At 39.6% G+C, this 24,740-nt stretch overlaps 1 protein-coding gene across 1 annotated transcript in view; it reads left to right on the top strand.

Moving 5' to 3' along the window:
* The first annotated feature begins 1,160 nt into the window (after positions 1 to 1,160).
* GUCA1C (guanylate cyclase activator 1C) overlaps positions 1,161 to 24,740 on the top strand; it is a 35,882-nt gene continuing 12,302 nt past the window's right edge. The window contains exon 1 of the mRNA XM_058859346.1: positions 1,161 to 1,352. Within this exon, the coding sequence (XP_058715329.1) occupies positions 1,161 to 1,352 (192 nt within the window). The remainder of the gene's footprint in view (positions 1,353 to 24,740) is intronic.

Below are 24,740 nucleotides of genomic sequence, written 5' to 3'. Positions count from 1 at the left end.
GGAGCGGTGCTCACCTCCCTCTGGTGAGACATCGCTGCAGTGCCACTGCTGGGACCCACCTTTGCAGTAGCCTTAGGTGTAACAGCTGTATTTTTACATTCTGCCAGGTTAGTCTCTAACTACTGTGTGCCATAGTGTCTGCTGGAGGGCTTAAATGCTGTGAAACTGTGCACTGCTGTGTACTGCAATACAGCACAGACATCATGACACTACAAATTTCCACTAACAACTTGAAACACAGAAACAGGAGTCCTGCACCCCCCATGCTGCTGGCCACCCTTTTCCACCCTCACTTTATCTGTTCTCTTGTAGAACACAGTATTGTGTCATCAGACAATGCAAAAATGTAAGCAATGTTTTCTAAAGCTAACTATATTTATTGGTATTCAGTCTTACTGCAAGATTTTGCCTGGATGTGTTTTAGCACTTGTTCCCAAGTGCAACTGGAAACACTTCTGCTGGCCTAAGGGATAGGATAGGATAGGATGGAAAGAGCAATGGCAGTGGGGAAGCAATTTTCAGGACAACATTGTCTTACAGGAGACTCAGATGCTTGTACAACTGCTGTCTAAACACAAGTTTTTTGTGGTTAGTGTATGGCCACTTTCAGTGTTTCCAGGTTATCCAAGTCAAACTGTGTTGCAGTTTTGACCTGTAAGGTAAGATTTGGATTACCATATATACATAAATAACAAAAATGAAAAGTCACTTACTCCAAGGCAGCTGCACAAAATGTGTCCAAGTATTAAAATGGTTCTAAGTTTTAGCTAAAACTTTATAAATTATTAATATTAAGGTTTAGAAACTGCCCTCAAAGTTCCTGCAGGTTGCTTTTTCAATATTCACCCAGTTTAAATACCTTTAGCACCACAGATGCAAGTGCAAGATGAGAACCGGTATAATCAGTTCATCTGAGGCTCTGCAGACTGACTGTGCACAAAGACTGTAATTAGCCATGTAAAGCCATGAGGGACTAAAACTGGGTGCCAGTAATCTTGCTAGGGTGCTATATTTACTGAGTCTATCTTGGTAGTGATCTGTAAGAGGTTTAAAGTTGCTCTCAAAGGCAGAGTTGGTGTTTGAATGATCATTGTTGGGAAGCAAGAATCAACATTTGGATGAATAAATACTGAAAAAGGTTACCTGGTATGATTGATGCAATGGGTGCTGCTGGATCAGCAGATGACATTAATGCTATGGAAATTCACCACTGGTACACAAAGTTTATGAAGGAGTGCCCATCCGGACAGCTTTGCCTGCATGAATTTAAACATGTCCTGGATCTACACGGACTTACTCCTGAAGCTAACAACTATGTTGAACAAGTATTTCACACATTTGACATGAATAAGGTAAGAATTCATTCTTGACTTCCCCGCTTTCTTATGGCTGTATCATTTGGTGCACGTGTCTCAGAGAGCTGCAAGCTCCCTACTCAGAGGTGATGGAAGTGATTCAATAGCAAACTCTGAGAAGATAAACAAGAGTGGCTGGCAAACAATGTTGAATGCTCTGTTCCCAGTACATTTTTCCAATTTGAAAGTTTCATACAGCCATTCTAATATGTGTTGATGGCTTTGAAAACGAGACTTTTATTATTATTTTCAGTGTGCACTAATAACCGAAATTTTTATTTATACAGCTGCTTGAAAAATCTTTGTAAGGCAGTGAGTGTTCAGCGGGATCTATAGGTATTAATACGTTCAGATTATGCAACATAGGAACAATAAGATTCCTTCTGTCACGGGATTCATTCTGAACACCTTCTGTGGCCTAATTCGGTAGAAGTCAATCCCTCTTTTCCAAAGGCACGTCTGTTTGGTTCTGATCCGTCATCCCAATTTTATTGCTTAACATCCTTGCTCCTCCTAAGGACACATCCAGAGGCTGTTGGACGCATTGCTTATGTTGTCTTTTGTTATTATCTTATGTTATCCCAATGCAGTGTTCATACAGGCTCCTTCAGCCACGAGACTCATCCAAATTTATTTTCCACTTAAGCCAAGGTAATGCTTTCTACCAAATGTGACAAAAGGAGTGAAGAGTCATCTGTAATTCCTAAACACGTCACAGAAATTAGGCTTAGGCTGAATTGTCAATAGTATGAACTCAGATATCGCCTAATAGAACAGATGGGCCCGTCTTGGAATTAAAAAAATGTTTTAAAAAAACAATAAAGCATTAGTGTTCTCTACCCACATTATTTATCTCAATGAGTTCAGAGATGTAATGAAAAATTTGTTATTGCATTGCACAAATTAACAGCAGGTTAAAACTGGTCCAAATAGCCATAACTGCTCCCGACATTTTCCTTTTCTAGAAACTGCCTTTCTGTTCTTCATTATGGCATTAATTATACTTGTTTCATAAAAGATACCTTGTGTGCTTTTACATGCAACAGTACCTCTATTACAATGTTTTCTTGTGTTTCCGTACACATCTCCACTCCCAATTCAGCTTTCTTTTTCTGAAATTATGTAATTCTTTCTTCCATAACCCTCAAGGACTCTTCCTATAAAATCAGGCTCCTTGCATGCTTTTTTCTTCCCACTGCTAATTACCAGGTGGTTAAACATACTGAAATTTGATTAAGTAGTATCACCGAACTCAATAAATGTATTAATTACAGATGATGAACAAATTTCCAGTCTACAAACATGAAACCTGACTGGCAGAAATTGTTAATTTCCAGTGTTCTTTTCAATTAAAAATTTGCATTAAGTTTCCCAGAAAAGCATTATGTTCCCCAGAAAAGCTTTATTAATGCAAACCTTCCTGGACAGTGCACCCGGACAGTGTCCGAGCTCACCTAAGAGCTTTTCCAGTTTAGCACTAATGTGTACTGCAAAAAGTTCTTGACACCTCAGTGCTCTTGAAAAGTGTAGGGTGTTGGGGATTTTGGCTTCTTATTTTATGGAAGAACGTATTTTGGTTTGTTGGTATTTTAGCTGCCTTTCTCCCACTACAAGTAGCTTATCACCCATGGAGTAGTTTGCTCAAGTTATCTGAGGAATATTAAGATGTATGCCTTAAACTTGTCAGGTTGCATACATATCAGTTTGAGTCTTACTGCTAATCAATCTCTCATCCCCTTCTCTGATGTCCCCTGAACTTTTTAATCAGTTGGTATATTTCCACCAAGTTTCAAAGAGTAGGCATTTCAGTTAATCAGTTCCTAATATTTTCATAAAATTTGGCAGCTGGGAGCAGGGACACACACAGAATGAATGCCCCATTCATGCAGAATTAAGGTTTTATTCATTGCTTAAGGCAACAGTTGGCTGAGAAGATTATCAGGAACTTCTTTCCTTTTGCCAGACAAAATACAGGATGGAACTGGGGTACCAGCATTTGGTGTTTTAGGGGACAAAAGACATAGTTTGTATGGGTCTAGGCTTTTGTTTTGCAGTTCCCAGAAGGGCTTGTTTAATTAATGTTCCATGTTAGACAGGAAAAGATGCTTCAGGTTTTTATCAGTTTGGAAGTCTTCCCCCCATTTTGATGAAATTTAACAATGATTTCGCCTTTAGGGCTTCATAAAATCCACTACGTACGCTAAGCTTAAAACCTCATTATTTAATAATGTGCTCCCACTAAATATCTGATATCCATTTCCTATTCTGCAAGATGCTGTAACAATCCTCCACTAGCCACTACTAATCTGAGGCATAGATTTTGTTGTGCACTTTCTTAATTGAGCTGTTGCTCAGCTGCAGCAATAGGACCAGACAAAGTTATTTAGAAGGCAGAACAGGAGTGGCACATTTACAATTGTCAATTACATAAGATTGTATAGTCTATATCCATTTGGAGGTGGAAATAAGATGAAGAATGGGGTTTCCATTCCCAGAAAAGCAGCTGGCAAGTTTTAATCCCTGCCCAATCTATTTGTATAATTTAGTAGTTGGAAAGGCTTAAACACTTACAGAAATACATCAAGTGAACCAGAATATTTTATCTGAATGTTTTATTTTTTCCCTTTAAATACTAATAAAAAAATCTATTTTTGATTAAATGGCAACAGTATAGCGACATTATACAGATACAACACATAGTATCAAGATAAGCTGTAGATCAGTTTTATTCTTCTCCTGCCTTGAATGGAGTCTTGTGAAAGCCTCATTGAAACCCCTGTGGCAAACGGGAACCAGGACCTCTCCAACTACGTGCCAGGATTTGATAAGTTTCCTCTTTGGCATTTACACTGCATCTGTTTAGTTAAACATGATGTGTATATTTCTCTGTTGCATTTTATCTTTCCTGTGAAGTCATTTTGTGTGGCTTCAGGCTGGCTGAGGGGACTGATTTCCAAAACAAGCAGAAGGAACTGTGGCCATAGCAGCTTGCCAAGAGAAATGCATTTGGGAGTTTTATGGCTTGGCATGGCTTGCTCAATAACAGTATCCTCATAGTATTCTTGGTCATTCCAACTGCATCAACACTTCTAACAAGAGCATGGCTCAGGCAGAGTACAATGGAAAAGCATTTGTCTTCTGGTCTTAATGCAGAAAGCCAACTCAAGACTCCTTTCCATGCTTAGCTGAGACAAAGGATCTTACTTCAAGATGACTCAGCTCTTTCCAAGTTAGATGAACGAGTCTCTCTGCCCTGCCCTATACATCAAGGGAAAAACGACTTACCTGAGTCAGTGGAAACTAATTCTTTCTTAACAGAAGACATTTTTTAAAATCAGTTTATGAAAAAAATCCTTCACATAAATCAAGATTCTGAAGTGGCATAACATGTACAGATGCAAAAAGCCATAATGCCATTTTATTTTGACGTTGAAAACTGCAGCATTAGTTTTCTTTTGCTTTCTTCACCCTGTCCCCTCCAAACACACTCTGCCACAAATTCTGCATGTTAATTTTCTCTGAAAGAGGATCGTATTTTCTCTGCTGCCATGGTGGTAAAAATCACTGCCAGATCTGTGACATTAGTGGTTGAAGAAAAGAAATTGAGATGAAATTTCTTGCAGCATGCATGTGTATAGATTTTAGGAAGTGAGATTCCAAGCAAACAACAAACTTAGGTGTCTGTAAGCTTCTCCCTGAACCTGAAATTGCTGAAGATGACTCTGTCAGTTTCTACGATAACAAAAGTGCTATGCTTTAAATTTTCAAATTTTTATCACTTTATTATCTGAAAACCCATCCCTGAGCCTGTGAACAGAACATGTGTGTTAAGTGGATTATTCAAATAAGACAATATGTCTCCTTTTTAGTGTCTCTCCATGCTCTTGCTGTTTCAAAATTATATAAATAAAAACATGTTGCTAGTTCTTTTTAACCTTAGGATTATATTAGGAAAATTACTTATACCATGCTTGGTGTGGATATCATGTTAAATCAAAGTGTGTGTTTTTAATTGGAGAGTCATTAAGAGTCTGTTTTCAGTAAAAGTCCCCTTCCCAAATTTTACTAGCTCTGATTTCCACCCTTTCTTCAGGTGCTCTTTTGTGAATTTCACCCATGTTTGTATTCAAATAACCTGATATTGTCTGTGAGAGATTTCTGTGAGATCTGAATGATTTTTTCCCAATGCTAATGATGCTGTGTGATCTATTTGAAATTTAGCAAGAGTACCAAGGCCACAAACCTGACACAAGCTCTTACACAACATGAGCATAAATGTCATGTTTTGTCTTCAAGAGAGTCCCTGCAGAAGCACCTGAGAACATGTCAAGGTCACTCCAGACAAAGAAGGACCCATCTATTGACAATCTCTTCAAAAATCTCCTAAATGAGTTGGTTTCCTTGTAGGTGGGGCTGGATGAGAGCCTTAAGACCCTCAGGTTTTCCCCTTTCACTGCTGGTAGGTTGTGTGAATATTTTTGTCTTCACTCTCTTTTTCAAAAATTAATTCCTCCACCATTCTAAAGTAACTGAACTTTCTGATCAGAGCTGAATTTTCAGACAGTTACAATGAAACTTTTCTGGTTTTCTTCTTTATCATTGCCATTTTTATTCTTATTTGGAAATCCTGTAAAAGAGTTATACAGATGTTTTACTTCTCTATTCACCTCTTATAAAAAAACAACTTTTTAAACTAGGTAGTGGAAGGAAGGCAGGCTCCAGCTTTTGCATAGATCAGAAAAAAGATTTTGTCATTTCAAGAAGATAAATGGAAAGATTTGATAAATGGAGTGGAAAAAGTGCAGTCCAAAAAACAGGAATAGACAGGAATAAGTAGATAACAGCTTTTGAGGAGAGGGAAGAAACAACCGAAATGCAAAAGAAAAAGCAAAATTTACAAAATTTTCATATTTAGCACAAGTATAAAGAGATAGGAATAAGTGTTCAAGGAGTGGAAGGAGGAAACAGCACCTCATCCCTTCTTTGTACATTAATTGAAGCCCTTGTGAAACTGAAATGCCAGCTATGGAGACAAAGTGTTGAGAAGACAGTTAAGACCTTAACAAGAGGAGAGATTAATGCTCCACCAGAAACAGAGCTGAGTTGGACGGAAACCACACGCAGGAATAAACGGGGTTGTTTGCCCACTGCAGCGAGAGGGAGAGGGGGCTGGCAGTGGCAGCCGCAAGATCCAACCCCTGGAGGTGTCTCCACAAAGCCTCTCCAGTGTCCCAGAAAAGCACTGGAAGAGGGATTACTGGACAGAAATATCACCACGCTCTTTAGGAAGAACACGAGCCCCTGTCTTGCGAGCCCAGGCCACTAGGAGATGCCAGTGGCTCAGTGTCTGCTCACCTTGGGAAAGACTTCAGGCACCAGGAAGGAAAACGTCTCCAATCAAAACAACGGCACCTAATTAGGGAAGACAGCCTCCTCTTTTAATTAGATGTTTGCTGATGACTCTATTGGCTTGGCTTTCCTTTTTCCAAAGTGCTTAACTCTGGGGATTCTATTGCTAGTAGGAAAAAAAAATAAAATTCAAATTTCTTCCAAATAGCTGTGCTGTGTGGGCAGATAAAAACAGGAAGCCAGGATTTAGAGTTGTTAAAGGATCTATATGTAGCATTATTAAGTGGAAAAATCCAATTTGTCTAAGCTGAAATCCTTCATGAAAACAGCTTGTGGCATCAAAACATTGTTGGGGTGAGCATTAATTTGGATCTATTACCATTAACATGAAGATTTCTGGAGACCCCCCCCACATTTAGTTCATCAGCATGGAAAAATTCGGTGATTTTTTTTCTTCTTAGTTCTCCCAGTTGGAGCCAGGACATTTCATTGGCCTCTCAGATTTTCCCTGGATGAGGGGACTCTCTCCCTTCATTTCTAATAAATGAAACATTGAAAAGCAGCGGTAGCAGGGATTGTTAGTCCCACTTGCAGTGCCCTGGTGCACCAGACAAGGTGCAGCCCAAGCTCTTGCCCATCCTGAGTTTAGGAAAATCAGTGAATTCACAAGAGCTACTAAAAGAAAGTATTCCTGACTTATCCTCCTGACAAAGGAGGATGCACCTCTTCAGCAGCTAGAAACTGTGATGAATATAACAGCTTCAGCAGTGGGTCTGCGTTTTAAGTCATGAACTCCAAATGGAAAATGTAAAATTGTATCTCAGAGCACTTCCCATAATCATTAAAACTAAAGGAATGGCACTACAAATGGTTCTGTGGGAAGGATAAGACTTGTTATTTCGTTATGCACGGTGTGCTGGTTATTTATAGATACGGGCGCGCTATAGCATGCGTGGCTAACAACACCCACAAAATTACATCTGTAATTGGTTTAATGACAAAAAAAACCCTCCTAGACTGGGCTCTGCAAAACTAAGATAAGCACAGTTCATCTTCTCATCACCAAGATGTGTATCATTGAGCTATACTCATAATTTCCATGTCAGGAATAATGAAGCAGTACTACAAAAAGAAATTGGATATAATAGGCTCTTATAGATGTACTGTTTTAATGATCACTGGCTTCTTTTTCAGTTTTAAAGCTATACAAAACTCAAGAAGTTAATTCTTTGTACAACTATAGCAGCAGACACACAAGGAATGTGGCTATGAACTAGCAAAGTTGGTCCAGTGCTTGATCAGTGAGAGGCTAATTCAGCAATTGTGTGTCCCACAGTGGTGCCAGGGTTTAAACACCACAGAAAGCAGCAATGACCTCTCTTTTCCCCATCCTCACGCTTGAGTTAGAAAGAATTTTTGAGTCCTCTTACCTCAGATTAGGGGGTTATGTTCCAGTAGAAATTCTCACTAGTCTCACTGGGGCAAAATCTTTCTGATTTATAAAGGAGAGAAGTACAGCCCTTAAAAGCAAGCTACATTCTGATGAAGATAAAAGAAGGAAAGGTCAACTTGGTCTTCTTCCTTGTACAATGCATAGAAGATATGTAGAATTGAGAAGTTAAACACCCATTCAAATAGTTAGAAAACTGTAGAGTGGTCCATATGGAGAAGGTGATGATGGTTGGGACCTAAGTTTGCATCTTAAAAATCAAAATAAGCAAACAACAAAAAAGCAAAAACTTTTAACACTGAAAACTTCCATAGGTAAATTTTCTGACTACGATAGGCCATACCACCTCTTCTGGGAGGACAGTCTTCTCTTTCCAAAATTTTGTGCCTTGTCCAGATGTCTCTCATTTGGGCTGTCTTGGTTGTCTCTCTGAAAACACCTCACCCAGATCTGCTTGAGCTGGGAGGTGGGTTGCATCTACCCTAAGACATGGACGTGAATGGCCTCTGAAGCTGGCTACAGATGATGAGTGGCATATGCCTTTGGGGAGCTGGAAGGTACTACAGGGAGATGGCAGGACAGGGGGAAGGGAACCATGCTTTAAAGTCAGGGACATGGGAATGCCTGCAATGGTGCTTCCTCTGGTCCTGCTCACACAGCTCCCCTCTGCCACTGAAATGAGCAGTGGCAGATCTCCATATGCCCACAGCACTGGTAGGATCCAGCATCTGATAGTGCTGGAAAGAAAGGGATGGTGAAAGAGAGAAATGCAGCAAAGTATAGAAGCATGAACTGAGTCACACAGGCAAGAGGTGTGGCTTTTTTCAGAGAAAATGCCACACAGAAATTGCCAAGGATAGAAACAGAAAGTGGAGCTGGATTGAGCTGGAGCAGATGCAAAAAGTTAATTGGCAAAGATTACATGAATTTAGACAAAAATCTGTAGATAAGCTTTTTTTATTCAAATACATGTAAAACTTGGCATTTGCCACTGCAATAGCAGTTCTCTTTTTTGTATGACACTTCAAAGAGGTAGCGCTCAGCTGCAAGCATCAGAGGGGAAAGATGTGTGTCCTCCTTGTTTCACAACACAGGGATGTAGTATGGGCTGCCTACTGCCAAGGTACCACTGTTTTAACAATACCCAAGAGAAAGTCATCTTTATTATTTTACGTTTCTGCTTTTTTATATTTCAAGTTAGTTCCTGATCGCTCTGCTGGGAAGTTTTGTTTTATTGTGATGTGTATTTTTTTTAAAAGGCTCAACCTCTATTTTCAACCTCTGTCAAAAAACTACCTTTTTTCACTTGTAAAGAAATCTAAATTACATGATCCCTTCTAAAACTAAGCTTTTATACCATTTTTAGAGCAGAACTGAGGAATCTGATCTTTTTTTTCTAATGGTTCCCTACAGAGACAGTTTTGCTTTACCCGCAATGTGCATTTTCTGTCTGCCCATTTTGTTGCATTGATTGTCCTTGAACCAGCAATCTTTATTATGGGACTATCATTTTCAGTGTAAGTGCATAGTCCCACTGTTGCCTGTTTGTATGGGTTTTTTGATTCCTAGAATATTGTACAGATTCCAGGAAGTTTCTTGGCATCTCAATAGATACTGTAATTTTATCTTCACCTTTTATAATCAGCTTTATTTGGTACAGATAGCTCATTAAGAATTGTTTCACTGGGTTTTCCGTATACCAACTAGTCTCTACACCCATCGTTTCAGCATTCTTTTATTTATATTTATATACATAATGCATATTTATATATGTATTTGCTATATTAATTTATTCCATTCAGCTCCATGTTATCAATTTTTCTATTTTTATTTATAAATAGAAATGCTCCAATGCCTTTGGTTTTTGGAACAGGTGATTTCTACAGAATTTCTACTATCTCAGCACATGCTTTGTCTGCAGCTCATTAAGAGCCATCAGACTATGCAGAGGGTTATAAATTTAGTCTTTTTGTGCCCCATAAAACTCACCTTTCGTTTTATGTCAGGTGTTACATCAGCTAAATTACACCATTCTAGCCCCCTGCTAGTGGTGAGGGATGCTGTGAGACTGAACTATAAATCAGATCATTTTTTACCCAGGCATTTTTGCTGTCTTTACAGGTGTTTTAGTTATTCTTATTAAACCAAAGGGATTCAGAAAATAGGTATTACTTTAAAAGCATACCAACTTTAATTTAACATTCTCTTTTAAGTCTTTCTCCAGAATGTACAAAATATGACAAGAAATCAGACCTCTAAGGCTCTTCTTAAAGGCATTGCAGCAGTCTCTTGTGTGCCTCAGTCAGTGTGGGCACACTTCCCCAAGACTTGCTATTTGGAAGCAACAAGCAGAAGTAATGTTCGGTTTTTTGAGGGGGAGAAAAAAGGAGGGAGGGGAGAGGGAACATTATATGTGAGCAATGCCCAGGTTCCCTGTGCCTAGAATGAAATCCAGTGTCTGCACAAGGTCTTGTGAAGAGATGAGAGGGGGCTCTTACTGCCCAAGAGAGAAAAGAGGAAGGATGACTAGCACTGGGTGCCTTATTGATGGATAGCACTTAACCTAACCATATCATGTCAAATTTTCAGCCTTCTTAAGTCTTGTTCCTGATACTCTGTTGCCTTGGTTTCAACTGGGATAGAGTTCATGTTCTTCCTAGTGCCTGGTACCATGCTGTGTTATGGATTTAGTAGGAGTAATATTGACAACACATGGATGTTCTGGTTGTTGCTGTGTAGTGTTTATCCTAAGTCAAGGACTTTTCAAGTGTCTCATGCTCTGCCACCGAGGAGGTGCACAAGAAGCTGGGAGGGAGCACAGCCAGGACAGCTGACACAAACTGGCCAAAGGGATACTTCATACCACAGAATGTCATGCTCAATATATAAACTAAGGGGAGCTGGCTGGGAAGGGCCAGTTGTTGCTCAGGGACGGGTTGGGCATCACTCAGAGGGTAGTGAGTAATTGTATTGTATAACACTGGTTTTTCTTGGGTTTTATTCCTCTCCTGAATTATTATTATTAGTTACTATACTTATTTTATTTCAATTTGTGAACAATTTTTATCTAAACTCACTAGTTCTGCCAGTTTTTTCCTATTCTCCTCCCCATCCCAGCCGGGGCAGGGTGGGAGAGTGAGAGCCAGCTATCTACAGTACTCTCATTGCCACTTGGGGTTAAACCACAATACCTGTCTTTGTGGTTTGACACCATCACTGGTCATTCCTTTTAGGAGCAGGGCATGAGTGCTGAACAAAAAAGTTCAGAATTGTCATCAGACTGTGCATCCCCAAGAGGTTTGTCTGCTTTCCATTCATGTCCCTTGTCCTTGCATCACCTTTCATTCATCCCCAGCATTCTAGCCAGCCAGCACACACCTGCAGATGAAACGCCGGCACAGGGTGTGTTCCCATTCTCTGTCACTGGGAACACACAGCAGATCTAGGGCTGGGACGTGGTCTCAGGAGGAAAGGCAACACGCCAACTATCCACTCTGCTCTGTGTTCTTTGCCTGCTGAACCAGTTTTGGCTAAACTGATGGCAATGTCTGTATCTTTCTGTTTGATCTTCAGAGGTTCATCGGCACCTGAGAAGTGTTCAAGCTTTCTTACTCGTATGCCATATTTTGAAGTATATGATAATAATCTTGTTGATGTCCTTGTGCAGAGAGCTAAAGCACAGGCCATAAGGAGTATGGGAGTCCTTCTCAAAAACTGACCTGATCTTAAAATGTTGATTGCTCTCTGGCTGAAGTCAGGCTGGAGGATGGTTGTCATTTTTCACGGGCACTCACCACCTCACAGGACTGTGCTCTTTAACTCCACTGTGTGATTATAAATTAAAAGGATGAGTGGCAGTGTCTCATTTCTGCGTTACTAACATCCTGTATGTTTGTACTGGTATTTATAGCTCCTCATTTCTTTTTCCTATAGTACTGCTCCTGAGCTGCTCATCTCCTTGTATAAAAGCTAATCAGTACAGAAGTATTACCGATACCTAACCCCTTCCCTGAGCTTATGGAGGAAGAAGGAATTCAGCTCCTGAAAGCTATAAAATAAAAAGCAGGGCTACAGTACTGACCAAGAGCAAACCTGTTTTTAATTTACTTACCAAACTAAGTTGGTTCCTGTTAAGGAAGTTACTATAAAAGATTCCTCTTCCACTCAAATTCTGTGACAAGGCTGGTGACCAAAACTGTGGGTTATATCTGGAAATCCATGCTGAGAGGGAAAAAATAGGATGCAATTTGCACATAAATACAAGATCCCACAAAATATATTTATGATAAAAAAGTACATCAAGGAGGAGTCCAAAGGGCTCAATTTTTAGAAAGGCTTAATCCACTTACAGCAAAGAAGATGTAATAACAGGCATTGCTGTTTGCACGCTCAGCTTTTCCATCCTTATTTGCAGCAAAAATTACATCTATTCCTTACAACTATTCCAGAATTAGACTCTTGTGTGTTGCTAATGGTTTGCATATAATTCTAAATCAATCACTTTCACAATATCCTCTTTATTTTTTTAATAACAGGTGTGTTTGTAGTCAAAGGAAGAGTGATGAACTATAATTTGACCATGGTGCTCTTTGCTTCTACTTTAGCCACAATTTGAAATCCCGTCTATTTTAGACCTGGGCATTAAAGGTAATCTCATGAGTAGAGATATGCACTACACAAAAATAGAAACGCTGTAAGATGTTTAACGTAGTCATTTAAAAGCCATATTAACCCGAGGTGTGGTCATGAGCAAGACTTTGGACCTGGGAGATAGAAATGTGAACAGATGAAAAGGGTTGCTTGCTGGGTAGCAACATGGGCTCCCAAGAATCATTACCAGATCCCCCTGCACAGATGCACCATTATTACAGCAAATTCATGAGAGAATGTCCATCTGGGCTGCTTAGTCTGCATGAATTCAAGAAACTTTTGGATCTTCAAGGGCTGGATCCACAGGGAGACCTATACATTAAACGAGTGTTTGATATCTTTGATCTGAACCAGGTAAACCTTATTTTCTTTAATCTCATACTATTGTTTTGTTTGCGAGTTGTACCCTGCAGGCTCTTCCTTGTGCTATCCTCCCAAAACTGCTCTTGTGGACAGGTTTGCCATTAAGGTGTACTTGAGGTGAAGAAGTGAGACTGTGCTTTGATCGTTTGGATTAGGACTTTTGTTAGTACTTTCTGAGGACACTTCAGAAAATATCAGGGAACAATTCTTAAAGAGATGTAATTTCCAGTTCACTGGTTATTCTTCTATTTATTGCTTATGCGGTGCTTGTATATAAGCATATTAAAATGTTGGTGTGCTCAAAGTTAGTAAGCTCTAACAACAATGTTAGACAAAGGGGAAATATGGTCTGCACTTAACTGAAGATAAAGTGCATTGTATATAAATGGATTTAAATGGATTTTCTCAGAGTACTATACTGAACATGTGGCAGAGGGGAAAACAGCTCAGATGAGGAGTTCACACTCAGCGTACAAGCCACAAGACCAAATGTTACTGAATAAAGAGGTCAAGCAGTTTCTCCAGGCTATACTTCTAATTCATCCTCCTTTCTGCTGCAATAACTGCTTATGATTGCAATCAGCTGTCTGTGATGTAACTGGCTCCCAGACAGACAAGATATATTTTCCTTAGTAGTACAGACAAGGCTGAAGACAGAGTCATCTGGTACTTCTGTCTAGCATCCTTTTCTAGGTCTGTCTTGAGCACTGCCTCGTGTTTGTAAGGTCCTGGAGCTGACCACCTTAAGCCCTCCAGTCATTGCAATGCTGAGTGGCCTGGGGCACATGCTCTGCAGTACTGTGAAACCTTCAGGTTTGTTGAGACCTTCAGGTTATGGATTAATGTAAAAGTGAGGAGAGTGGAATCGAAGCAGGTTGCAGAAAGAGCATTTTCTCACCCTTTGCTATGGCTGTGACCAAAGACAATTAAAACAGGAGTCATCTGCTAATTGTTGCTTCTCTATCTGGTGTTACAGAGTTGTGTAACTCTGCTCTGAGGGCTATCATCGCTAGTACGTGAGGTGGTTAAGCTGACAGACACTAAAACAGCTGCTTTTATGAGAAGCAGAGGACAGATGCTTGGGGGCACTTAATATGCATTTTTAATGTAGATGGGAGATATGGGTGGCATCAAAAACAGAGGGGCATGAAGAGCTGCACCAGGGCTGTCAGCTGGAGAACAGACTGCCTTTTCAGAACAGCTTTCAGGATCACTGTCCTGAAATATCTCAGCTCCCTCATCTGTGTGACTGAACTCCCTCTTTTACCAGGAACTTCCTTGCTGCATGCTTCTGGACTTTTGTCATCTTCCTCAGATGAGCTGAGATCAATACAGGCTAGAGAATGAGGCAATGACCAGGGTAATGATCAGGAATTCAGTCTTGCAGGAAAACTCATTCATCACTCATCCTATTGCTGACCATCACAAGTTTCAGGAGCACAATCCTTGAGGGACTGCAGGGTATGGCTGTATAGTCAACATAGGAGAAAGCATTTCTACTGCTATTTCCCTTGTCTGTATTTTGTAATCCTTGGGGTCACAGATACCAGACCAGTGAGGAGTGTCCTGTTGATTAAATTCACCAGAGAATGTCATGTGTGTCCAAATGGTGTCTTCCAGTCCCTATGGATATCCTTTTTTTCATGTGTTTCATAACTAGTTTTACTAAAAATTTTAGCTTTCCATGTGCTGTGGCGTTGAACCATGGTTACAGCAAGGACACCCCAACCTGCAGATTTGCAAGCTTTTTAGTTTCCAAGCTAAAATAAAAATGAGGAAATAAACCGCCAGAAAAACAGAGTAGAGCAATAGGTATTAAACAATAGAGCAGCTGGGAATCAAGCTAAAGTGCAGAAAAGCTCAGAAATCTGTGCTGATCAATAGCTTGTAAGCATTTGTAAAGGTATGTTAGACATTGAGAGGATCAACCTTGCTAGGGAAGGATGTCAGGCAAACAAAACTAAAACTGGCATATTTGAGACCAAAGATATTTCTGTTCAGGAAAAAATGCAAAAGAGCAATTTAAGATGCAAAATTTATATCCTGTGCCCATAGAAACTTTTTATAGAGCTTTACAGTTTTGCTGTATTTTAATCTCTATTCAGTATAATGATTGTAATCCTTTTCTTTTTCTAGCATTGTTAAAACCACTCTGTTTTCATAAATTTATTTTATTTTCATTTATTACCAAGATGAATGGCCACTATGTTTAAGGAATACTTTTAGAAACAAGAAGCATCTATCACATGCTTTTCAAGTACATGGCTGTGATGTTTTTTAGGGGATTAAGATGAGAATAAAGTGGCAACAGCCAGCTTCTTAGGTTGGGAAGAAAGGAATGTTGTATATTTTTGATGGGGTAAAATAAGACGATCTCTTTATTCCATATACTTGCTTTTTTCCCTATAACCTTTCTACAGATTTTTGTCTGCCCCAGGATTTTTGGGAAAAATGTAGGATTTTATCCTGAAAAGTTTTTAGTTAAGATGCATGAAGAATGGTCAATGGATGGCTGACTAGCGCTATCACACTGTGGGCTCTCAAATGGCAGCTATTATTGTCAAATATGGGGTCTGCAACATTATGTAGAACATTTAGGCTGTATTAAACAGATGAGAATCTTTCATCTCCAAGGCACAGAAGTTAGTGGATGTAAGTGCATAATGCACAAATTCAGAAATAATTTGGTCATTTTTGCTTGCATTCAGTTCCTTCAGTGCTTTAACAGCTTCTGAGGCATGAAGATCAAAATTTTGTTTCCTTATCCACCACATTCTTTTCTGGTTTTTGTTTTCTAATAAAGGGGTCACTATCTCAGTGATTGGTGGAGTATACTAAACTTCTTGAGAGAAATTATTTCCTTTATCTTAAAAGTGCCTTCATATATAAGTGCTGTTATAATTAGATGGTTGGCAAACTTGAACCTTCTCCCATGTTTCCCCCAGTGACTTTTTATAGATATATGACCTGATTTTTTCCTGCTCTAACCATGGCTTAATAGCGGAATTTTACATTTAAAAATTGTTATGACTTCTATTGCTGAAGCTTATAAAAATCATATAGTTTAGGGACTAGATTACAGTTGATCTAAATCTAGAGAAACCCATTATGGAAAACTTGAGCCATTTAATACGGTCTTCTCGGCATAAAATATATTTTTCACATGTAGGCTTCCGTTTTCTCAAAATAGGAATCTGCTCATAAAGCTCTGCTAAAGAGTTAGTCCTGTGATTAATCTACAATTCCAATTATAGCAGCCTAATGCCTTGAGTTAATCTGAGGACATCCATGTTTGGAGGTATAGAACATAGAACAAGATGGTAAAACCCTCTTGAAAGGTGCGTAGATTTTCTCCTCTCTGTTTCATGTGTGCCCAGTTTAAAACCTCTAGCATGTAAGGTGTGGGATAGGCTCAGAGGCTGCCAGTGGGACTGTGGGATGTAATTAAAGTTATGAATTTCACCTTCTCATCAGCTTTGCTGCTTCCAGCTGAAGCCAGTTACAGACACTCTTCTCCCTCTTAGGATTTCCAGTAAAAACCCTAAATTTCCAGTAAACCGAAAATAGTTTAGAAGGAATAATAGCAGCATGGTAACAATTTTTGTCAATTTGTGATAGATTGAAAGCCCAGTCAAAACTCGTTTCACTCAAGTCATCAATACAAATAGTAACAGGAATTCAATGACCAACTTTATCATTCTCTGGAGATAAAAAAGTACCTCACCTCCCCACTCATGAAAATTAATGGCCAGTGGACAAATGACACGGAAAGGGAAATCTTCACAGAGCAATTTAATGCCAAGTGTAGATTGTGGTCTCCTCTGCTCTCAACAGCAGGCAGATCATTTCATGCCAAACAGGCAATGGTGCTGTGGCTGTTTGGCTTCTTGGGTGCAGTTATCTCGTGTTGATGTGTGTACAGGTACAGCTGTGAGGTACAAATACAGCTGTGAGATACAGGTACAGCTGTGAGGTACAAATACAGCTGGGAGGTACAAATACAGCTGTGAGGTACAGGTACAGCTGTGAGGTACAGGTACAGCTGTGAGGTACAAATACAGCTGTGAGATATGGGTACAGCTGTGAGGTACAGGTACCTCTGTGAGATACAGGTACAGCTGTGAGGTACAGGTACAGGTACCTCTGTGAGGTACAGGCACACCTGTGATGTACAGGTACAGCTGTAAGGTACAGGTGAACCTGTCAGCACTGTACAGGTATTTGTGACTCTGGCTCAGCAGAGTGCACCTGTTCAATGCACAAAGGCCATTTCCAGGCAGGGCCTGTTTCTGTGCAAGGTTAGTGGCAAAGGCTGTGTCTGAAAACTTTTCTTCTCAGGAACACACTAAACAAACACAAACCCTTCCTAGGGTGTCTCTTGTGCAGACCACCAGTGGTTTCATAACTAAATTACCCTATACCCCAAGAACACAGATGTCTGCTTAATTTTTTAAGTTTCTTAAAAACAGGGACTGTCATGTGAAGGTTTTCCTTGCCCTTTGTGGGATGCTTTGCTAATAATTAAACATACAAACAAGCAAACAAATAAGTGTGCTAGTGAAGTTTGAAAGCTGTTCTTCATCATTCTTAACACCATTGAAAAATAAAGGTTCTGAACATTCAGAACTGTAATTGCAAATTTCCTTGAGATTATCACAAGGAGTGCAGAAGGTAGCATTGCAGCAAATGTTTTATTGATGACTCATACATTAATACTTGTAAGCATTATTTATATAATGACATTGGCAGGATAATAAGTGGTAGGTTTATCTTTTGCCACAGCTTTCCAATGAAAACTTAAAAATAATGTGTTTATTAAAATACAAGTGGAGCCAAATTAATTTTTTAAAGAATTCCTTTTCTTAGATTTAAAGAGTTCCTTCTTAGGGAAAAATTATCTCAGTCTTCTTCACCCTTAAGCTATTTGTAATACAAAAAGGATAAATCTGCAAGCACATACTAACACATTTAATTCTTCCTACTTGTTTTCCTTCCCCTGCATCTCAGTCCAAACATAACTGGCAGTCCTAGTTCATGTTCCCTAATTATGAATTTTAGAGACAAAACAGTAATGTTCTCCTACAATATCTCAGCAATTGCCAGGCATAGTGGTGTGTATTTGGTTTTCAGTGAGAATGTGTATCATATTTCAGTGCTATTATATAAGTCAAAACGAGGTTTCATCGATATTAAAGCAGAAAACATATCTAGAAAAATAATGTCTGGTGTATCCATAATACATTGGAAGTGTTATTTGCTCTTAGGTAGAAATAAGGAAAAATTGCTACTATTTATCACTTATTCTGAAATATCTTCTTTCTTTAAATCAGAAACCCAGATCACTGTCATTCATTTCCCATTAGCTTGCAGATAGGTTATGCCACCACTAAAAATAAAAATTGAACACTGTGATTTATTAATTGATTGACTGATTGATTGTTTGATTGAGTTCTTATGACCGCTGAAGGACAAAATTTGCATAGCCATTTAACACGTGAAGCAATGGACTGAAAATAGGATGCTGCTGTTGTAGTTCTCTTACTTCTTTTGGCATTAATTGAAACTAGCTACAGGAATAAGTGTCTGTTGCTTTGTAAGAAAATTGGATTTTAAAAGGTAGGGTTACTGTGAAGAGTGAAGAAGATTAATAGGTATGTGGCACCGAAGGAAAATTATGCAAGTTCAAGGATTTTCTGTTAAAATTTATAAAGCATTGGACAGACCACGTCAGAGAACACTATTTTCTGCTCCTTCTTATGCAAAGATAAAGTTGGTAGATGCACAAAAATGGACACTCCACAGCAGTTTTATAAATCTTTAGATAAGGAGCCACCAACTGATGTCAATCTTTAATCATTTTTCTACTTTGTGTTTTTCGTTTAAAATGTAAAGTAGTTCTCTGATAGAGTTCATCTGACATCATTATGCAGATTAGAATGATAAAAAAAAGATTTTAAAATGAATCCATTTAAAATATAAAGAAGAAAGTTTTAAAGGGATGTTTGATGTAGAACGCATAATAAATGCAAAAATGTTATTTCAATAGAACTTTGTTGTGTGTAGGGATGACTACATAGTAGCAATGTAAACTAAATCTCAAGTCAAATCTTCTTTATTTTCCTTTTCTCTTCCTGAGGAATAACTGTTTCCCTTCACTCCCTGTATTTTGAACAAAGCTTAAGAAGTGTTGGGAGGCAGACTACCTTTCCTTTTTTTCTCATCCTAGCTCCTTCCCCACTGTTCTGCTGTGTCTTTATAATTCAAATTTTCGTGTAGACTTTTCAGCATCTGATTTTGTGTTCTGGATATAAATAGATGTTATCTTCTTTTGGTTATAGGGACACGAATGTGGTTAGCCAAGTGCACCATCTTTGGTATTGTAGTAGAAGGAAATGAGAATCATTTGGCCATGAAATCCTCTTTCAAAGCAGTGGTTGCACATCATATACCATGAAAAGCATACAAATGTCCACAGAAAGATGTCATATTTTTCAGAGGTCTTTTGCTGCTTATTGTCATTTAGTCTTCATTTGATTTTCAGTTGTTTTTTTTCCTTCCACTTTTTCCACTTTAAGACTTGTGAGAGAGAGAGGAATGCTATTTTCACCTCTATGAAGCATCTAGAGATTCTGGTGAAGATATTATTTTGTTAAAGACTGCAGGGCCCAACTGAGCAATTGTTACCTAGCACTATGTGTTAGCTGCCTTCCACATGATCACAGAAGGTATGGAGAGCTCTTAAAGGATGAAAAATATGGGTGCTAGAGAGAAATGCTTTGAAACTACCTGGAACCTAAATCTTAAGCATTTCCACTTCTTGTGGGATGGCTCAGGACAACTTTGCTAACTTTCATGGAAACTATAATTTTGGACTTCCTTTCCCAGACTGTCTTGCTCTGCTGTGTCCACAGAACTGGGCATAGCAGCTGTGATATGAATTGTCAGGCTGCCTAACGAACCACTTAGCCCCTTTGCTAGATCCTTACATATTTGCAGGCATTACCAAAGCTGACACAATAAAATTTGGTATAATAGTTAATAGAAAGTAAGGAGGATAATCAGAGAAATATTTTCCCAAACTTTCCTGAACTACTTTCACTTTTGTGTTGTAAGCCTCTGAATAATTGAGCAAACACAAGTTCAGCAACACACCTAACTTTAGGGATACCTTCAGCTTGAAATGGACACTTTTCTTACCCTACTCTAAACCAACCAGCTTAGCCAAGGCAACAAGGTTGCAGCAGCAACATTTGCTTTACACTATGGGGACAAGAACCATATAAACTGATATTGTATAGAGGCGGGATGTTTTACATTATTCTTTTCCATGGTTCTTGTATTGGCCCAGCACTTCCCCTTCACCCAGAGAAGTCTAACTCTTGCTTTTTTCTGATTTTGAAGGCTTTGTCACTCTCATAAATGTCCCCACAACAAGAAAAGCCTAGAAAGCTTATTTTTGTTTTATGATAGTCGTTGCTATCACATTGCAGTCAGCAATAAAAGCCTGTATGTCGAAAAATTAATCAGCTTCTAAACCAAGGGCTTGAAGAAAATAAGGCTCTAGATATATCTTAGAAAGAATTCTTCTGTCAGAATTAACAAAAATCTACAGCTCTTACTTCCTGATAAACTTGGACTTTTTGAAGGTGACGTGAAAATCCTGTTCCCATTAGTTTCAGACACAATCCAACAAAAGCAACAAAAACAACAAAGCCAGATCATTTGCTTCTCCTTAATTTGGAGTAATGTTGCATAAAATTATCTCAAATGTAAAGTAACTAGCCTGATTACTGTAAATGAGGAGGTTAAATTATGCTTTGCTGTGTTCAAGGCAGTATAGTTACCTAATTTTTCTCAGTATGTTTAAATGCCTTTGAAAGGTACAGTGTCCTGATAAAAAATTCCATGTTCTACGTATATTTCACCTGTTTGCAAATACTACTTTCTTTATTTACAGATTATAATAAAGAATGCATTTTTTTCTCCTTCTAAACTCCCTCCCAAATTTTTTACATTCAATTTTATGCATTGGTTCCAAAAAATAACAAAATAAAAAAGGATTCTGTAATATTATAAGTACTTCACACAGGTATTTGTGCAATTTCATAGTCTTGTTTTCTAGTGTGTCTTGTTTTGTCACAGGACCCACTGCTGTGATAATAAAAACTTATGGTATAATAATGTGTCATTACCAGCTAAAAGCCTACATTATCATTAAAATCATCACTTGCTTAATGCAAGTACAGTTGAATTCTTGACTGTAGGATTTAATGCTGTGAGTTTTGAGTTATGATCTATAAGTTTTAGACCAGAGGTAATTCCCAAGTAATGGCATAGAACGGTCAAGCATGAAAAGCCAGTACTTTACATGGGATATTAAGGAAATGCTTGTCTCAGATCTCTATTACAGCACTGCAGAATTCAGTGGCCTTCTTTGTTTTTGTTTTTGGTGAGGTTTTTTGCATTTCCAAAAGGGTAACCTGAATATACAAAAAAATGTTTCTCTTTAAAATCTAAATTTTAAAATATTTGAGTAGATAAGTGTTACAGATTCATACTCCAGTTGAATTTTCCTTGCATCACACAGCCTTGACACATTGCTAGTCTGGATTAGGTTAGGGTTTCTTTGAAAAGTTTATTTAAGTGTAAACAAATTAGCTTGCATTCTGCAGCTTTCACTGAGTTTAAAAAGCATTTGGAGCATACCATTATCAGGTAACACTGTAATTTTGTCACATTATATGAATAGGCAATGGAGATTAACTTTGGACAATTAATCATAATTATTTTTAAGCACTATTGGTTGAATTTTGATGAAGATAACAGGGAAAGTAATTTTGATGTGAAACAGTTCAGGAAGGTGCTTCTTTTGTTTAAAGAAATTTTAAGTTTAAGATTTCTTTTAAGGTATAACTGTCTTTTTTTTCTATTTATTTATATATTAATTAAGAATATACCAGTTATTTTATTAATAGTCTACCATAATAATACAAGTAGTTTAGGCAATGACAGTATATGCATGTATCTTTTAGGAGCTCTTTCATACATCCCTTGAGATTCACAGAGCATTATACAGAAGCGTCCAAATCTGCCAAATAGAACATCTTTGCCTCTAGAAAATATGTATGCCTTCAATGTACTTTTGTTGGGGGTTAGGATTTTTCCTTTTGTTTCTTTCTCATGGAATTTTGTCCCATCTGTTGGTAAGAGACACTAATGACTGGTACCTAAGAGAGACAAAAGAAATGGCCAAGGTGGGGGAATTCATGGAAGGGATGGACAGTAGAGTAATGACCCTGAGAGGGCCAGGTGCACAGGGCAGATGTTGTGGAACATGGCAAAGCCAGGGCCATCCCTGTCGCCCTGAAAATGAAACCTTCTGATCTTGTTTTCATAGTTTCTTGCCACTTTCCCAGGCAAGTAACTAAAAACATAGATGTTTATACATTCTTTCTAAGAAACGTCTTTTAATGGATGTTTCGCACGACCAGTGTGATTGGGAAGGTGGTAACCTGACTATCCAATCCCTGGTCATTGTCAAGAATATATAAATACTGGAGTTGGAAAATTAAAATCATCGTTTTTCCTATCATACAGTGAACCATGCCAGTGTGAATCATTCTGTGTCCTATGGTGACCCATCCCAATATACCACCATCATTGCAATGATTAATGCCATGGACAACCGAGAGATGGTGGGTTCTGTCACCAACAGGATCAGAAATTATGAGAGTATGAGCAACGGCCCAGTGCAGGCTCATGTGTCTGCTTTGGTTTAGGACCTCGAGGAGGAGTTTAGAGAGGAGATTGTGGAGGTGAGGGTGCAGGTAAGGTCTGGCACCAGTGCGAGTCACAGACCCCAACATCAGAGCCTGATGTCCCCTATCTAGGGAGACGGGGTACTCCCCATGAGCTGAGCTGTGGTTCTTTCTGCATGACCATGGGGAAGACATGGGAAAGTGGGATGGGAAACCCACTTCTGCCCTGGCAGCACGGGTGAATCAACTCAGGGAGGGAAACACTAACCAGAAAAGTTCCAGTAAAGTGAAGGTAGCCTCAACCTCCCATGACCAAACTGCCAGATATTACAGAAGGGAGGATGATCTGCCAGATCCCTTGCAGGAACCTCTAGCATGTATGGCCAGGGAGGAGGAGAGGTTGATCAGTGCTAGAGGGGCCCTGCCTCTAGCCAGGAAGAGGCACGGGAAAACCGGGTCTTTTGGATGGTGCAGATCCGATGGCCTGGCACATCAGAGCCACAAAAATACGAAGCTTTAGTTGATACTGGTGCACAGTGTACCCTAATGCCATCAGGACATGTGGGGGCAGAACCTGTTTCCATTGCTGGGGTGACGGGGGGATCACAGCAATTGACTCTGTTGGAAGCTGAGGTGAGCCTGACTGGGAAAGAGTGGCAGAAACATCCTATTGTGACTGGCCCAGAGGCCCCGTGTATTCTGGGCATGAACTTCCTTCGAAATGGCTAATAAAGACCCAAAGGGACTTAGGTGGGCTTTTGGAATAGCTGCTGTGGAGGCAGAGGACATTCAGCAATTGAACACCTTGCCTGGACTATCAGAGAACCCATCTGCAGTAGGACTCCTGAAAGTGGAAGAACAGTGAGTACCAATTGCCACCTCGACGGTGCATCGCCGGCAGTATAGAACAACTCGAGATGCTGTGATCCCCATCCACAAGATGATCCGAGAACTGGAGAGCCAAGGGGTGGTCAGCAAAACCCACTCACCCTTCAACAGCCCCATCTGGCCTGTGCGTAAATCTGAAGGAGAATGGAGATTGACTGTGGACTATCGTGCATTGAATGAAGTGACTCCACCGCTGAGCGCTGCCGTGCCGGACATGCTGGAGCTCCAGTATGAGCTGGAGTCCAGGGCAGCGAAGTGGTACACCACTACTGACATTGGTAATGCACTTTTCTCCATTCCCCTGGCAGCAGAATGCAGGCCTCAGTTTGCCTTCACATGGAGGGGAGTGCAGTACACCTGGAACCGACTGCCCCAGGGGTGGAAGCACAGCCCCACCGTCTGCCATGGACTGATCCAGGCTGCCCTGGAAAAGGGTGAGGCTCCAGAACATCTGCAGTACATTGATGACATCATTGTGTGGGGGAACACAGCAGTGGAAGTATTTGAGAAAGGAGAAAAGATCATCCGGATTCTGCTGGAATCCGGCCTCACCATCAAGAACAAAGTCAAAAGATCTGGAGGTAAAGACAGACAGCATCAGATTCCCACTGAGATCATCAATAAGATCACTGCAATGTCTCCACCATCCAGCAAGAAGGAAATGCAAGCTTTCCTAGGAGCCATAGGTTTTTGGAGGATGCACATTCTTGAGTACAGCCAGATTGTGGGCCCTCTTTACCAGGTTATCTGCAGGAAGAACAATTTGCAGTGGAGCCCACTTTCCAGCAGCAAGCCTTTGCCCAGATCAAGCAGGAGATCACTCATGCAATAGCCCTTGGCCCAGTCAGGACGGGACCAGAGGTGAGGAATGTGCTCTACTCTGCAGCCGGGAGCCACGGTCTGTCCTGGAGCCTTTGGCAAGAAGGT

The sequence above is a fragment of the Poecile atricapillus genome, chromosome 1 (genome assembly GCF_030490865.1).
Source record: "Poecile atricapillus isolate bPoeAtr1 chromosome 1, bPoeAtr1.hap1, whole genome shotgun sequence".
NCBI lineage: Eukaryota > Metazoa > Chordata > Aves > Passeriformes > Paridae > Poecile > Poecile atricapillus.
This window is presented reverse-complemented; position numbering and strand designations above follow the sequence as displayed.